Raw genomic sequence first — 17848 nt, 5'->3', positions numbered from 1 at the left:
GTGAGTTCTCCTTCAATGGAAGTCTTCAAACAGAGGCTGGACAGACATCTGACTGGGATGATTTAGCGAATCCTGCTTTGAGCAGGGGGTTGGACCAGATGGCCCAGGAGGTCCCTTCCAACTCTACAATTCTATGATTCTATGATTCTATGATTCTATGAAATGCGCCCCACTGGAGGCGGTGTATCCAGGGTCACGTGTGTTATGGGTTCGCCTTGCGGCATCATCTGCGTCCTGACACACGTGACCATGACAGGTTGTCTGTAGAATGTTCGGCCATATTGAATGCATTTGGGCATGAAAATCATCAAGATCCACAGTTGCCGACCAATTGCATCTTGGCATTGCAATTTCACTGCTGAGGAGTGTATATTGGATATAGATCATAAAATAGTAGTAGTTGAATTTACCTTGGCACAGGTACAGAAAGTACTTATGAGATATCTCTAATTATCAAGAAAAATAATATGGCAGTTGATATCAACATTGGAAATCAAATTGTTTTAGTTAGAACTTCTTTCTAATTATACAATAAGCGAACAATGTTAAATTCCAAGCTAAGTTTGGAGATATTTTCATATAAAAGTTAACATGATGCAGCAAATCAACAGCTATTTTCTTCTATGGGAAACACATGAACTTATGGGATGGTGAATGGATTAAAGCATAATGAACAAAAATGATGGAAACTTTGTGGTCTTAGCTTTGTAGGTCATGCATTCCACGCTACTCTGAAATTGTTCCAGATGACTTGTGACTTTTGTATTAAGGCCTGAGTCTTGAAAACTGCTAAATGACATTTTAATATTTTTCATCTTATAATTACAGCACTTCATATTTCAAAAGAACAATTCTAAAAATATATTTTTATAAATATACTTTTTCAAATGCATTTTGTTGATGCACAAGCTGTAATACTCATATGACACAGCTTTTCACACATTGCAGGTTAAATTACTTGTGGTTGCATTGTATAGTGGAGTACTTCAGCAAGTACCGTAAGCTCCCAAGGCCAAACATAAATAATTGCATTTTACATAATATGCCGTAATATCTTCCCTGCTTTTCCTTACAATTCACCATACTTAAAGAAGCAACCAATGCACATGCTACCTAATTAGCGTATACTTAGCTATGTGTTTTTATTTGTCTATTATAATCAGCAATTTTTTTTAATCAAGCCATTGTTTTATGATCCTTTAGCTATTCACAACAATTAGATATATAATTGTATAAGTCTTTTTTTGAGTAACATCCATCAACAACTTTTATTCTGAAGACACTACTCTTCAACAAATGCTTCAGATATTGATGGTCACAATTTTATTCAAGAAGCTAAACTTCAAGAGTTTTTGTGCAGTCTTAAGCAAATCTCAGACAGATGAAGGATTTCACCTAGACAAAAAGAGACTAGCTTGTACAAGATCATCTGTATGTAAACTGAAGAATTAGTCGATGTCTTGTGTTTTTGAGCCACAAATCATCTAAATGTTGATTATCTTTAGGTATATACCAAACTTCTTTTTATAACTGTTAGTAGCTGCAAAGATCATAGGTCATCAGCACAAATAATTTTGAATGACAAGAATCTATATGGCAACGTAGGGAAAATAAATAGTTCTCCTTATGGTTTGTGCACACGTTTGTTTAAATCGGATGAATGCTATCCATTGTTCTTACTCGTACCCATGTTTCTATAGTGCTGTGCACTTGTACAATTTTTTCCTTGGTCTACTGTCCATGAAAAAAAGTCTATGGGTCCGAGAAAAAAAATCGGACTGCACTCAGACAAAATTCGAGTGTGGTCCGATTTTTACGAACTGACATAATGGAGAAGGTGGAGAAACTTTTTTTTCTTTTCACATCCAAGAAAAACTGATCCCACTCTGCTCAAACTCTGATCAGAGTCTAATTAGCATAAAAGGATCACTTTTCTGGGATGAGAGAAAACAGTCTTGTGACCCTTGCCAAAGGGGTACTTAACACTAAGCGAGATCGCTAGCGAGATCATTAATGAGTCACCGATTTTGTGACGCAACAGCGATCTTGCCAGCGATCTCGCTGTGTGTGACATGTATCAGCGACCGCCCCCCCGCTGGGTATCGCTGATCCTGCAGGAAGGTCCAGGCCATTTTTGATCATTGGTCTACCGCTAGCCAGCACACATTGCTGCATGTGGCAGCGGGAGACCATCGATCAGCGAGCTCCCAGCACTGTAAGCAAATGCTGGGAGCTAGTATCCAAGGTAAACAGCGGATAACTAAGCGTGCGCGTCGCTTAGTTACCCGCTGTGTACCCTGGATACCAGTGTGCTCGCGCTGGGAGCTGGTATCCAAGGTAAACAGCAGGTAGCTAAGCACCGTGCTCTTAATTACCAGCTGTTTACCTTGGATACCAGCTCCCAGCGCGAGCACGAAGGTATCCAGGGTACACAGCGGGTAACTAAGCGACGCGTGGCTTAGTTACCCGCGTCGTCGCTGGTCCTGATCGCTGGTAAGATCTGCCTGTTTGACAGCTCACCAGCGATCATGTAGCGACACACCAGCGATCCTGATCAGGTCATATCGTTGGGATCGCTGGTGCGTCGCTTAGTGGAATGGGACCCAATTGGGTGTGGAGTCTTATTGGCAAAACTCCATGGGAGGAAAGTATGCACATTAGTCCTCTAGCAGAATGAGAAGAGGTAGGAGTAGCATGAATCTATATGAAAGTTGAGATCACAATATACTTATACCTATAAACAAAGAATTAGATATTTAAAAGATACTAAAAGTTCACAATGGACCATTCCACCATCAGATGTACTTTGAACACTTGCGCCTACTTTATCTACAGACACAACATGATTGTGAAGATCATTCTGAAGAATTCTACTAAAACTTCATAAATTTATTTTACAAAATATGTACAGAGCAATGATGAGGATAGTAGATAACTGCAAGTGTATGTTCTTTGTCTATAGAAAAGTTTCCAATTTCTCCATAATTTTGTCATTATGTCAGAAGAACCCTATTAGCTCTGTTTAGTCTTACTTCAAATTTCATATTTCAAAGTTCATTTCCAGTAAAATTAAATTAAATGCTTTAGCAGGATGTTTAGTATACATATCCTCAATGAAATAAAATAAACAAAGTTATTACTCAATCATATCGAGGTTTGGAAACTATTTATTGGCTACAAAAAAGAGGGAGAACAAGACAGCAGATTTATAAATTGGTTGGAAAAAACTACAAGGGAATCAAACGTACCCTAAGGCATCTAGTGAAAGAAACTACACTTGTAGGAAATTGCAGAGATTAAGCAACAGCTTTGTCTCCCAACTGTGCCCTGCCCACCTTGATGTAGTCGCAATATTCCATTTAGATTTGTTTAATGCCCTGTCAATTCTACTTTATTCAGCACTTATGCTACTATTCAGAGTTCTAAAACTAGAGCAAAGAAAAAACTGGAGACATTGTCCACAGCTTCCAATCTGGCTCAAGGAATTTTTATTTTCTAGTGTCGGAAAACATAGGTAGTTGACTGGCATATTTCTATCTGTCCACTTAGCTTGTAAAATGATACCAAGCGCCATAACATTTTTACTTATTGGCCTACATAATCATAAAAACTTTTTTTTATAAGTTGTTATTTTATATGACACCATTCATTTTACAAACTAGAAAAAAAATCCATTTCTGGAAAAACTTTTACGACGTTCACTTTTTGGTAAAAATGACCTTGTAATCTTGTAATTCTGTTCTATGGGTCAGTATCATTATGGTAAGACCAAATTTCTATAGTTTATAATATTGTTTATCTAGTATACAGTATATATTTTTTATTTTACTCCTTATAAAAATGAAAATCTTGCAAAAAAATTTGACTGCAGTTTTTTTTAATCTTTCAATGGATAGAGTTGTATAAGGGCTTGTATTTTTGTGAAGTGAGATATAGCTTTTATTTTCATGCAACTCTCTGATTTCTTCATACTACATTTTGTTGGTGAGACTAAGAAACAGTCGATAACAAGGAAAGTGATGGACATCAGCAATAACTCCACTGCTTTCCTTACCTCTTAAATGTTGCTGGTATTACTGACAGTGGCATTTAACAGATTTACCTGTTTCAATAAGAATTAGTTCCAAAAGCAGCAGTGTAATCTCAAAAGTTCGCTGCATACTGGCCAGCAACCACGTTATAAGGAGCAGGCTCAGCTCCTGAGCCCACTATATACAGTAAGTGTACAAATTTGCTGTAAGTGTACAGCAGATGATGCTAAAGGCTCAATAACTTTTTTCTACTGTATCAGGTCAGCAAAGTCAAAATGAGCTTATGTCTAGGCCACAAAACAATTGTAATTTAGCGCACTTGCTTACAAACCCACATGATTGCCCAAATGCATACTCTTAATCCACTGTCATCAGCTCTTATTACTGTGCTAACATTTTTCTGGAATGAAAAATATGATTACACTAATGAGTCCTTTTTCTCTAAAAAAGTTATAATAAAGCACTTTTATATGTTAGCATTGCAAAAAAAGTTCTGGAAATTACACAATAGTTTATATGTACTTCAAAGCAGGGAAAAAAAATAATACAAGCCTTATACAGCCAAGTCAGTGAAAAAATAAAATGCTAGAAACACAAAAAAGTGGATGGTCATTAGAGAGGCTTTCCTCTTTTAAATTTATTCCTAAAATCTTAATTCCTGTATTAAAAATAAAAAAACATTCACATTACCCAACCCTCCCCTGAATGCTGCCACTCTGCCATGATGTCACCACTGTAGCCTGTAAACCATCTCAAGGAGCAATGGCAGATACATAGCATTGGAGCAGGGGAAAGTGAGTAATCTGAATTTTATAATTTTTAACAAAGACGGTGTGAAGAAAGTTTAAGGGGTAAAACCCCATTGAAGGGTGAGCCCAAAATGTTTTGTGATGCACAGTATATATAATATTCATTATGTAAACTAGGGGGCAGGAGACATACACAGGTCGCCTCCAGTACGGACATATCATTATCTCAAAACTGAAAATAAAGATTAAACAACAGCCACAAGATGGATTTCATCAACCAAGGTATCATTTTAACCAGTATAACGGCACCGACCTAACACTGTCTTTAGGTTACTGTGCACAATCCTGCTGACAGGTTCCATTTAAATATCCATTCTATCTATATCATATCTATTAAGTAAAGAGCTTGATACACCTGTAGGAATATACTTCTCTTGCTCAGTACTCAGTGTGGCAATGTCTTAATTCTGAAAAATATTAAAAACTAGGACAAAATCTGGATTTTCAAACTGATGTGAACTTGTAATTTATTGAATCAAGGACTCAATATAATAGATGCTCTCCCAAAGAGATATTATGAGAACATCCCTTTAATGATACAACACCAATGTACAAATGTCTTATTTTATATGTTATGCTCTTTTGTTAGTCATTCATTTGTAATCTTTCTTGATGAAAGGGTCTGTTAGGTGCCGGGATTCTCCCGCTGCACAGGGTAGATCCCAAGCCTTGTCTGCCTCTGCGGTCTCACATTCTGCTTCGGCCACAGTGGATGCTGCTCAGCAAAGACGTCGGTCTCAGCGTCTTGCTCAGACCCATGTGATTCGTTTGGTTACTGCTGGCTTTCCAGCCAAAGCTATGGTAACCAGCAATAAGCTGCGGCTAACAGATGCTCCCGAGGCTAAGTCCAGAAATAACTCTACTGAGCATGCTCGTGAGGTGGCCACCTCTCATTGGTGGTCGGTTGTCAGCTGCTCAGGTGATGTGGCAGTTCTGGATTGGTACACAAGCAAGGTCCTGTCTGACTGGACTTAAGCAGAGCATATAAAAGAATCTTTGGGGTGCATGTTGGCACGCTAAGATCCTCTATGCTTTATGTGTGTCAGTGGATATGTTACCACTCTGTGTGCATGTGTGCCGCCGCTAGCATGGTGATTGTATGTCTAGGCAGGCAGTGTAGAGTGGGAACTCCCGCTTGGCTTAGCATCTGACTCTGGGCGTCCTAAGTCGCATGTGCTGTTTAGCACAACTGAGTGTCAGAGCAAGCACAACCACCAGCCTAGACTTTCCTGGGGGGTAGCTATAGGGACCCCAACTAGCGTCATTACTTACTATACTCCCGTGAAGTCTAACAGGGTATAGCTTTGAGTGATCTGTTATTTTACCGCTCTGTGGAACAACTGAGTGGGTACTTTTGCACTCTTTCCACACCGAGTGACCTTTATCTCTGTGTGTTTATGGTGCTTGCATGCAGCATCGCTCCGCCATTGTTTACTGGCTGTGGTTCCTCCATCACCGCACGGTGGACCCTGGGTTGCGATCGCACCTCCTCATAATTTATATTTGGTGTGATCCGCAAACCCTAACAAGGTCTCTGTGCTCTGAAAGCTTGCAAATATAATTATTTTGGTTAGCTAATAAAACTATCACTCCTACAATATTTTATTTCTTTATCATTATTATTATAATACATTTTTATAGCGCCATTTACTCCATGGCGCTTTACATGTGAAAGGGGCAAATATAGACATTTTCATTGAAAAATACTACAAATTCATAGACATACTTAAGTCAAGTTAACGTTGCAAATTAATATGGTTAATAAAACTAGTGTGTCTAGATCTAATAAACATTTCATTACCTAAGAAAAGTTGTATACATTTGGAATGAAAGCTACAATAACACCAGTAAATAGTGAAGCTTGTATATATATTTTTGAGCACTGATCCAGACTAGGTTAGAGTACTGTATAACTGTCATGCCAGACCTGAACACAGAAATGCCATATATTTCATAGTCTCGGCAGGCTGAAAAACATACCAATAGTTCTATGGTTTATTTCTGTAATCAATTTTGACAGTCACAGATTACAGTATTCATAAAGAATTTGGGTGCGGTCCCAGCAAAATGTTCAGCAGTGTTGTCTCAAGGGTCTCTATAACTACAATATGCCACCTAGGGCAAGAATTCACAGAATGCCACAACATAGCTGTCAAGAACTTTCCGGTCTGTGAAAGAATACAAATCCATTCTTCAAACAGAAAATGTTTACCTAAAATATAATTTAATGAAATAGAACAAAAAATTCTAAAACATTTAATTGCTCTTTTGGAAACCACTAGATGTTTTAAGAAACTGCAAACTCCACCCAAACATCCAATTTAAATGTTAAAATATTTATTTGAACATTATGTGAATATCCATTAAGGTAGATCCACATGGGATGGACATGTTGTGTATTTTACCAGTAGATTTACACAGTACTAAGCATGTGGATGAGATTTAACAAATCTCATTCACGTGCTGTTGAATTTTTCCATAAGGAAATATACCTGTGGCATGTTAATTTTTATCCACAGTAAATCCACTGCAAAATCAGCATATTATACATATATATTTTGTAGCAAATTGCTACTGAAATCTGCACATGGATTTGTGGCATAACAATGGGATCCTACCATGGTGGCAAATATTTTGCAGTTATTTAAATACAGTATTTTCAATGGGGTCAGTATTATGCTGTTTTTGAGTGTTTGATGCTGCGTATTTTTGTGCATCAAAACATAGTGTACTAAAGTTCCAACAAAGTGGATGGGATTTATAGAAATCTCATGCCTACAGACTTACATGAGATGAAGAAAATCCGCAAGTAAAAAAAGCACAGTTTTAGCATGATTCAAAATTGCATATGATCCACACATGACTATATTAAAGTTTTTTCACAGCCAAATACCAGGAAGTATTCAAAACCAAGTAGCTTTATTTATAACATTACATACTAACAAGAAACAAAAACACAGCGCCATAAAAATGGATGTAAAAAAAAAATCACTAAAAAATGCAATGAAAAATGCAAGTAACCTACCGTATTTTTCGCTTTATAAGACGCACTTTTGTTCCCCCAAATTTTGGGGGAAAGTAGGGGGTGCGTCTTATAATCCGAATATACGGGGGAGGGTGTGTATATATATATATATGTACTGCAGGGTCCAGGGGAGGTGGGGGCAGCTTTGGAGCGGTGCTGTGAGCTGGTAAAAGCTGCCGAAGGGAGCCTTTGATCTCCTGCTCCCGCTCATATAATATGCACTGCCGCTGTCCATCACCATGGTGCTGAAACCGCACCACGGTGACTGGCTGGGGGAGCGGTGCATATTATAGCTGCCTGCGCCCTCCTTTGATCGCACATGATCCCCTGTGTTAGATATCGCCCCCATGCTGCTGCCCATAGTAAAATAAAAAACTCTTTCCTTACCTCCTCCAGCGCTGATCTCCCGGTGTCTCTGCTGCTGCTGTCATCAGCACTCTGCTGTGCTGATCACATGACCGGCTCTGAGAACCAGGAAGTGGAGGAGGAGCTCAACCACACTGAGGGAGACACGAGGAGGGACAGCGCTGAGAAGGTAAGGAAAGAGTTTATTTTACTAAAAGCAGCAGCATGGAGGCGATATCTAACACAGGGTGATGTGTGCCAGCCACAGGGGGGCCAGTGTGCCAGCCACAGGGTGATGTGTGCCAGCCACAGGGTGATGTGTGCCAGCCACAGGGGCCAGTGTGCCAGCCACAGGGTGATGTGTGCCAGCCACAGGGTGATGTGTGCCAGCCACAGGGGCCAGTGTGCCAGCCACAGGGTGATGTGTGCCAGCCACAGGGGGGCCAGTGTGCCAGCCACAGGGGGGCCAGTGTGCCAGCCACAGGGTGATGTGTGCCAGCCACAGGGGGGCCAGTGTGCCAGCCACAGGGTGATGTGTGCCAGCCACTGGGGGCCGTGTGCCAGCCACAGGGTGATGTGTGCCAGCCACAGGGGGGCCAGTGTGCCAGCCACAGGGTGGCCAGTGTGCCAGCCACAGGGTGATGTGTGCCAGCCACTGGGGGCCGTGTGCCAGCCACAGGATGATGTGTGCCAGCCACAGGGGGGCCAGTGTGCCAGCCACAGGGGGGCCAGTGTGCCAGCCACAGGGTGATGTGTGCCAGCCACAGGGGGGCCAGTGTGCCAGCCACAGGGTGATGTGTGCCAGCCACAGGGGGGCCAGTGTGCCAGCCACAGGGGGGCCAGTGTGCCAGCCACAGGGTGATGTGTGCCAGCCACAGGGGGGCCAGTGTGCCAGCCACAGGGGGGCCAGTGTGCCAGCCACAGGGTGATGTGTGCCAGCCACAGGGGGCCAGTGTGCCAGCCACAGGGTGATGTGTGCCAGCCACAGGGGCCAGTGTGCCAGCCACAGGGTGATGTGTGCCAGCCACAGGGGGCCCGTGTGCCAGCACAAGGGGGCTATATTCAATATAAGGTGGCCATATCCAGATTAAGGGGGCTAATTTTAGGGTGGGGGGGCTATGAGGGACATATACCCTATATGATTTGTTAGACGGACACTGGCATTATAAGACGGACCCCATTTATTAAAAAATTCTCTATTCCTTCACCACATTTGGGGGTGCGTCTTATAATCAGGTGCGTCTTATAAAGCGAAAAATACGGTAATTTACATAATAGGTTTTCATTGTGGGAATGTAGCCTAAAGGTAGGTAATATAAAACAATGTACATGTAGCAGAAACGTTTTTGCACTTTTACTATATTAAAGCTGAAATATACCATATATTCTCTGCTATTTCATATTATGGTGTAAAGTAAAAAAAGTATAAAGTATATGATTTTATTACCATGAGAACCTAGAGTTGACATATGCTACTGTTTAACCAATGTCCTAAATGCAAAGGGCACTTCACATTAATAGTACAACTAATCCTACAAAAATAAATGTAGGAAAAGAAAGAGGTCCCAAATAATAAAACAGCAATTTTTATTTATATCATATTAAAATACATAAAAAAGCAAAAATGCCGTGGGGGACACCACAACATAACCAAATACATACAAAAAGGAGAATTATCTCCATAAACATATCCACTAAAGAACAAATGTTTACTTGAATAAATATGCAAAATATCTATGTAATAACATATAATATATATATTGCATAATATCCTTATATAAGTCCCACAGGAATAAATGATGTAAACCTATATGTCAAAGTAAACCTAAACACACCTCCAACAATAAGAAATTTTGGATCATTTCACCATGTGAAGAGGATTTCTTATTGTTGGAGGTGTGTTTAGGTTTACTTTGACATATAGGTTTACATCATTTATTCCTGTGGGAGTTATTATAAGGATATTATGCAATATATATTATATGTTATTACATAGATATTTTGCATATTTTTTCAAGTAAACCTTTGTTCTTTAGTGGATATGTTTATGGAGATAATTCTCCTTTTTGTATGTATTTGGTTATGTTGTGGTGTCCCCCACGGCATTTTTGCTTTTTTATGTATTTTAATATGATATAAATAAAAATTGCTGTTTTATTATTTGGGACCTCTTTCTTTTCCTACATTTATTTTTGTAGGATTAGTTGTACTATATGCTACTGTTTGTCAGGTGGCTCCCTTACACATTGTAAATCTAGTAAATGCAGTAAATCACATAGAAATAACAAGTGTCACTATGACTCCCCCAATGTTGCTTCGGTGGCCTTCACTGCGCTCCGTTTACTTCTCTGCAGCAGTCATGGCTACCCACATTAACAGTGCAGCCAATCACTGGCCTAAGCAGTCTGCTGCCACTCAACGTTGAGGTAAATGATTAGCCAGAGCCATTTAAGTTATTTTATTGTTTTAGGCCATTTTCATACTATTAGTCAAATTTTTGTCAATCCAGAAAATCCCAGTAAATTGTTTTGGCTATTTATAATTTGATATTTTATTTCGATTTACTATGCAATATGACATTCAGTTGACTTACTATGGAAATTGGAAAAAAAAACTTATATTAGAGGATGCTAATAGTTTTGAGAATACCACCTCAAAACACCATCACTAAGATTTGGATTAAACTGACATTGATTTTGCTAAATGTTTGTGCAATATGGAAAGAAAAACTGTAATAACTAAAACTTGTAAACATATCTCTAAACCCATATGTTTGCATCCCATACAATAGTTGTAATCTCCTCTAGAAGTCACAAGAGCCTTACAAAAAGGGATCCTGCATATTTACATTTTTTTTATCTGCAATATAGTAAAAAATATACTTGAATGCAAAAGCACTAAACAACGGAACAATTAATCATAAAAACAAAACAGAAGGTACTGACATAAATCTGAGTTTTATTTTAAGTAAAACCATATTTATGTATGCTTTAGATCCATATTTTAGTTCTTATTTCACCATAACCATGCTCGAGGCCCTACTGGGAAAGCTGATTAACTGTAAATCAGAAGAAAAGTCATACAGTTCAACATTTCCTTGCTCAACAAATAAATATTTTATTTAATGGCTATGCAAACATATGCTAAAAATACACAGGAAAATCCAAATATTCTGAAAAAAAAAAAGAATTCACTAGTTGTGTAATGTTATGTGTAATAATATAATGAATAATACTAAGGACCAGGGGGCACGCATTACAGGTGGAAGAAAAAGGTGATTTCGGCAGTTAAATAGGAAAGGGTTCTTTACAGTTGGAGCAGTCAGACAGTGGAATGCCCTACCACAAGAGGTAGTAATGGACGACACTATAACAGCTTTTAAAAAAGCAGCAGATGAATTCCTCAGAACACATAACATTGCGGGTTATAGTCAATTTAGTGACAAAATGTATAATTAGCGGTGAAAGGTTGAACTTGATGGGCCTAGGTCTTTTTTCCTTCTATGTAACTATGTACTTTGTACTTTAACAGTTGCAGTGAACAAAAACTATCAAGTTCCAGTATATTACCCAATAAATCCCTTGGAGGATCCACAGTAAGGACAGGTTCCAAAGTTGCTATGCCTTCAGACCCATCTTGTGTGCCATTTGATTTTCTTACAACTAATGACAATTTGTAAAGTAATATAAATAAAAATTAGAAAAAAACACTAAGAATAACTAAAGCAAACAAAAAGTTATACATTTAAGTACCAGCATCAAATGTTTTAATGTCTGTTGATGAGTACTTTAGTGTGCTAGAGCCTGTCACTTTTTTGAAGCACTTAATACTGGAATGCAGAGATGAATGGATCTGATGGGATTCAAATTTGCCAAATCATGTGGATTTTACTGGGAAATTCGAATAGTTGCAAATTTATTCTTTGCAAAATGACTATCCATTATTATGCTCTGCGCTCTGGAGAGACCCAAGGGTATAATAAACTTAAGATATAGAAAAAAAAATCCCAAACAACTAATATTCACTTCACCGCTCACATCTGCTGTTCACTGCTCCATGTATGATCCAAAGTGCATCATCAAATCACCAATTCAGACTGCATTTTCACACTACGCTGTGTCTTCCAGATGTAACCAGGTCTTGGATGACCCTGCGCGTGCTATACGTGTGTGTCATAATATTGACACTACCTTACAACCTGCATGTGCAGAGACATCCCAGGCCTAGTCGTAGACCCTAAGCCAGGACTTCCGGCCATGACTAGGCCTGGGATATCTCTATATCTTTATGACACGCTCTCTAGATCGGATTTCCGACTGAGATTGGCTTGGAAGTTTTGGCTTACTATAAAGGTGCAGTGCACAGCACTGGTAACAATATGCTCTGGGGTCTGTATGGAGAGCGATTGATGAAGTGGGTATTAGTTTGTTTTTTTTATACCTAGAAGAAAACCAGATTTTTGTAAAGTTTCACGACAATAAATTAACCCATCTCTAACTAGAATGTATTTAACTTCTAGCAGTCTGTTCAGTAATATTTAAACAAAGAAATTCAGATCATTATGTCTTGTCACCAAAATACATAGAATATACAGTATATGACTCAAGAGATCTATAGAAAAAAAAACTAAAGTCCCCTACATAACACTAATTTTAAAAAACAAGCAACAAAAAAAATAACAGATGAGAGCAGAATGGCAATATAGCTTACATAATGAAGTAACTAAATGAATGTATTCCTTGATATTCAGAACCTATTTCTAAATCCATACTATTGTAGCTAACAAACATGTGGATAATGTTCCATGTACACTGCATTATTATTATGCAATTGTTCCTAGGAATGCTCGGTTCACAATAATCAAGCAATCTAAACAGGCTGCCGATCACCTGACAAACCTACAAAACCCTCTTGGCAGCACATCATCCTGTGTAAACAGGAGCCGCACTGCTGACAACAATGGCAATCTAAACACACTGAGTGATCTATTACTGCTCATTCAATGTACACATGAGGCGCAGTCAGCCTGGGTAAAAAGAGTATTAAATGACTGCCGATCGATAAGCATTCACCGATTGGCGGTCGTTTAACCTTTTACAATCAGTTAATGTAAACTCACTTTAAGATTCATGCTAAACTACATGGAAGCAAGTGAATTGAAGATTGATATAGTATTACCCAAAGAAGCTGTGTGTTCATCTGTTGTAGAGGATTCAACTGGTAAATTAGTTACTTGGAAAAAAGGATGGGTTACTGTGGGTACAAATAAAGATCCAGTTGGTGCATTTGCATGAAAGAGGCTGCAATAAATGATTGTGATGGAGAAATTGATGAATACTAATGCTAATGCAATGATAGTAGACAGACTGCATATGTGCATGCAATGCGTAGCATCAATTAAATAAAATGCTAAAACATACAGCCAGTAATAGTTAGACATTGCAAATTCTAAAGGGGAATATTTTATACAGCCATAAAAACATCCAATCCAAGCCTTCAAGTTTACTAGCAGAATTTTTTGACATGCTCTATATTAACACAGGTTTAAAAGCAGATTGAAAAAATGCATGCAAAGCCAGACAAAATCAGAGGCCTAACAGTATTAATACTGAACATGTGCAATAAGTGAGTAATAATAGGGTCATAATTGTGTTTACTGAAAATCAGCAACAGCAGGACACTGACATGCCTATCTCTAAGGACCTATCTGAATAGATGGAACTAAACACCAAAGTTTGAGATATTATTTGGCAATGACAATCAGAAAAGAGGAAAATGGAACAGTGGAAATTTAGATGCAGTGCTTCATTGTTTTTAAATAGTTTTCTACGGAAGACACACAAGAATTATTGTGGGTGACTTGGAATGCTATAATAGTTTGGAAACTGGTTATATTTACACAATGTGGTTAGAAATGTGTCATTTAATAGTCCGTGCATACAATCCCTAATATTGCTATAATTTATAAACTGAAAAACAGATTTTTTTTTTTTAGGATTCATTCTGCACAATTGCCAACTGTCATTTTTAGGTAATCCCCCAAGCCCAATAAATTTTGAGCAATTTCTAAAGCAATTAACATTAATGCTATTAAACATTTAAAACAAATATCAGTAATAATCGTGGTCACATTAATGAAGTATTTTCAGGTTTGGAGCTGGATAAGGAATAACATCCTGATCACGTCCTGATCACTGGGCGTTCAACTGCTGTGACACCCACCGATCCAGAGAACTGGATCTCTGTAAGCGCCATTTATGAGTGGAGCCATGTTCGACCATGCGCACTGCAGATCCATTTATTCTTAACGGAACAAGCAGAGGTCTTCGACACTCCCATAAGAATGAATGGGGTGGGCGTGCATGAGGGACCACTGTTCCATTCATATGGGATTCTTTAGTGCTCTGGTTCTTGGGATTGATTGTGGTCACAGCAGTTGGACCCTCAGTAACAGGGGATAACTAACTACCAAACTTTAGAATGCACCTTTAAAGTGCTCAGACGGTAGATGTAGAGTTGCAATATATTTACAATGTGCCACTGCCATTATAAGAACATGTTCCTGAACACTAGCTACACCCTGTGTTCTGGCAGTACATTTAACTGAAACATTTACTGGATTCTGCTAAATGAATGCCTTCACAATTGTGTAGAACAATTTCATCCATCAGCAGTTGATTCTCAATGTAAGAAACCATATAGTAAACATTCTTTAGGCATCCAGCTGTATTAAAAAAATATCCATATATGCAAAGATATAGCAATGTATATTTATCCAAACATATGACAAGCGGAAAGTCTTTGGCTAATGATAGTCTATAGGCTTCTTATCTGTACACATTTTACAGAATTTATTGATGTATAGGACACCATGGTGGCACATTGGTTAGCATAGCAGCACTGGAATCCTGGGATCAAATGCCACCATGGATTTGCACCCAGGACCCCAGAACATACAAACTCTGCAAGGAGCTTGCATATTTTCTCTGTGTTTATGGATTTCCACCTGGCACTCTGCTTTCCGCCCACACGCCAAAGACATACTGATAGGGAATCTAGATAGTGAGCGCCAATGGGGACTATGCTGATAATGTCTGTAAAGTGCTGTGGCATTAATGGCGCTTTATAAGTGAGTAAACTAAAAAAAATAACTATATGCTGAACAGTCCAAATGCTATGTGATATCCTAACATTGGATGGATGTAGTTGTTGCTACTTAGAAGAGAAGATCCTATGGGCATTACTTGCATTCCAAGTTAATAGATATGTTTTAAGAACATTTTTTTAAAAATGGAAATACAATTAGGAAATACACATAATATAATAATGTGCTTTTCCACTATATTGGCACAGACACTCCCCTTGAGAAAGCACATCTGCGAAACGCGAGTCGGGACGTCTGTGGTGCGGTGGATGGGTGGTTCACAGCATTATGGGCAAGATTTATGCTTTATTTGTTTCCATGTGGTCTGTTTAATGTGGGTTGGTACTGCATGCACTTGATTATTATTCCTTATACCCGTGGCCATATGGACTTAATTATACTAACACTACCATTATCTGCAGCCTGATTCCTTTCCGCTTCGCCACCTATGATGACTTGAGTATTCCCTCTATTTTTGGATTCTTCTTCACATGTATCATGTTTATCCGTGATTCATGTTTTCTATCATGTATATTATTTTGTTAATAAAAATTTTGATTATTTTATGATATATCACTATTCTTTTTCTTGAGTGGTGTTTTGTGGATATTCGTTATCTTTCTTTTAGTGTATATTGGCACAGATAATAGCAATAAAGCGATAAATGTGAATCAACCTATTATTGTTAATTTACAAACCCTGTGGTAAAATCCAAATTCTGTTAAGGATCACTGTCTATTTTTTTTTGGAGTGTGTGGTGTGGAATCCTATTTGTTTCGGAGAAAACAAACAATATAGAGAACTTGGGATTTTGAAATAAAGACATAATAAAACAGCACTTGCTTTGTAAAGTTGCCAGCCACAATGCACACAAATAATCTGTAGCTTAAAGCAATGCTTAAATGCTAGAAAGACAAAGCAACTTCCACATGCAGCACAACTTATGTCAGATGAGCTCAGTAGCTGATGAGCTATTTCTAGATGAACAAAGAGAAGAAGTCATGAAAAAATGGAAAAGATTCATATCTGTGGAATGACAATTCAGCCATGGTTTCCTAAAAAGTCAACAATGTAAATTGTTCACTGGAAAATATGAACTTTAGAAAAGAGGGTAATGGTGAGAATCATGGAAGTTATGTTACCCATGGTTGCTCTGACCCATTCTAGGGTACCAGTTGATGAATTTGGAGTAAAAGATTCCACAATAGGTTGGCTTGCAACTGTTACAAAAAATTTGAAGATAGATACACAAAAATATGATTATGAAAAAATAAAATAAATACAAGAAAGCAAATAATTATACAATTAGAAATCCTGTAATAAAGAGTTTATTAATAACACAGAGAAACAGAGAAACAAAACAGACTTGAGTACATAAAAAATACAAATATATCAAATCAAATTACCGGTAGTTTAAAACATGTTCATATTTGCAAAGGTAACATAATTATTGAATATTTCTTTATCTTTTCTTTTTTACAGCTGTAAAGAGATTGTCCCATCTGCAACATTTTTGACATTCAGATAATAAGACCCAAATGTCCAAAAGATGGAGGTCCCTCTGCTGGGACCCGTATTAGTCTCAAAAATGGGGTCCTGTTGTGCTCGACTGTCAGAGGAGAGTTGCCTATGCATGCAAAGCTCTCCATTAATTTGTATGAGGGTATGCGCATGCAGTGTATTTTAGACATCAGCATACCTGTTGAGATTTCCCTTCTAAAATGCTTCAGAAAAAACAGGTGGTATTTTTTTTCGTAAGCATCTTTTGTTATGTCCTATCTGACATGTTTTGTGGAAGATATGCAAATGGCATTTTTTTTACATTCAGATGTTAATAATGAGCGGCTTCTAAGAGGACTATAGAAGAATGGTCAGGTCACTTCTTTTACTGCCCAATTTAAAAAAAAAGAAAAGATCAAATATAAAAAAGTCATTTTTACATTGCCTTACGAATGTGGATTTTCTTTTGCTTTTTTATCACTATTTCAGATGGAATCCTGCAAAAAAATACATCATGTGCTCATACACTAAGTAATCTAAAAATTGCTGAGCACACTTGGCATTTCTCACATAAAAATGAAAAAGAAATCTGCGTTTCGACAGCCATTGTTGCCTGTTCTCAAGATGTGGAACTTGCATATGACAAACATCTGTGGCATATCCAGTAGGTGAGCCATAAATGTCAAAGACTTGAATACCTCTTTAAATGAGCAAGAAAATATTCAGTTATTAAACTCTTCTGAAGAAATATTTTATATGTGTATTTTTTTTATAGAAAACTATACCTGGTTTGAGATCTTCAACAGTTTTTTCTGCAGCTTTAGAGACTGGAGGAGACTCTGTAACTTTGGAAACTAAAACAAAAAAAAATGAAAGCCATGTTAAAAATATTTTTTTCTTGTGATATGCTATTCTTGGATGAACAAGTATTTTCTACAAAAAAGAAGGATGAACTTATAAATAATAACTACGCCAAGCTCTACATATAAGCTGA

At 38.0% G+C, this 17848-nt stretch overlaps 1 protein-coding gene across 14 annotated transcripts in view; it reads right to left on the bottom strand.

Annotated features, from left to right (window-relative positions):
* The window catches only part of ABI3BP (ABI family member 3 binding protein), a 733533-nt gene that overhangs the window by 278891 nt on the left and 436794 nt on the right, over positions 1 to 17848 (bottom strand). For 11 of the 14 annotated variants that reach the window (XM_073586187.1, XM_073586193.1, XM_073586188.1 and 8 more), the window contains exons 9-12: positions 17640 to 17708; positions 16497 to 16574; positions 13389 to 13463; positions 11780 to 11872 (exon numbers count right to left, since the gene is read on the bottom strand). In XM_073586187.1, the coding sequence (XP_073442288.1) occupies positions 11780 to 11872; positions 13389 to 13463; positions 16497 to 16574; positions 17640 to 17708 (315 nt within the window). The remainder of the gene's footprint in view (positions 1 to 11779; positions 11873 to 13388; positions 13464 to 16496; positions 16575 to 17639; positions 17709 to 17848) is intronic. The other 3 variants (XM_073586192.1, XM_073586191.1, XM_073586197.1) reach the window with 3 other exon arrangements.

Source organism: Dendrobates tinctorius, unplaced genomic scaffold (assembly GCF_039654945.1).
Source record: "Dendrobates tinctorius isolate UK_male_01 unplaced genomic scaffold, ASM3965494v1 ptg000091l, whole genome shotgun sequence".
Classification (NCBI taxonomy): Eukaryota; Metazoa; Chordata; class Amphibia; order Anura; family Dendrobatidae; genus Dendrobates; species Dendrobates tinctorius.
The sequence above is the reverse complement of the archived record's forward strand: the minus strand, read 5'-3'. Positions and strand labels throughout refer to the sequence as shown.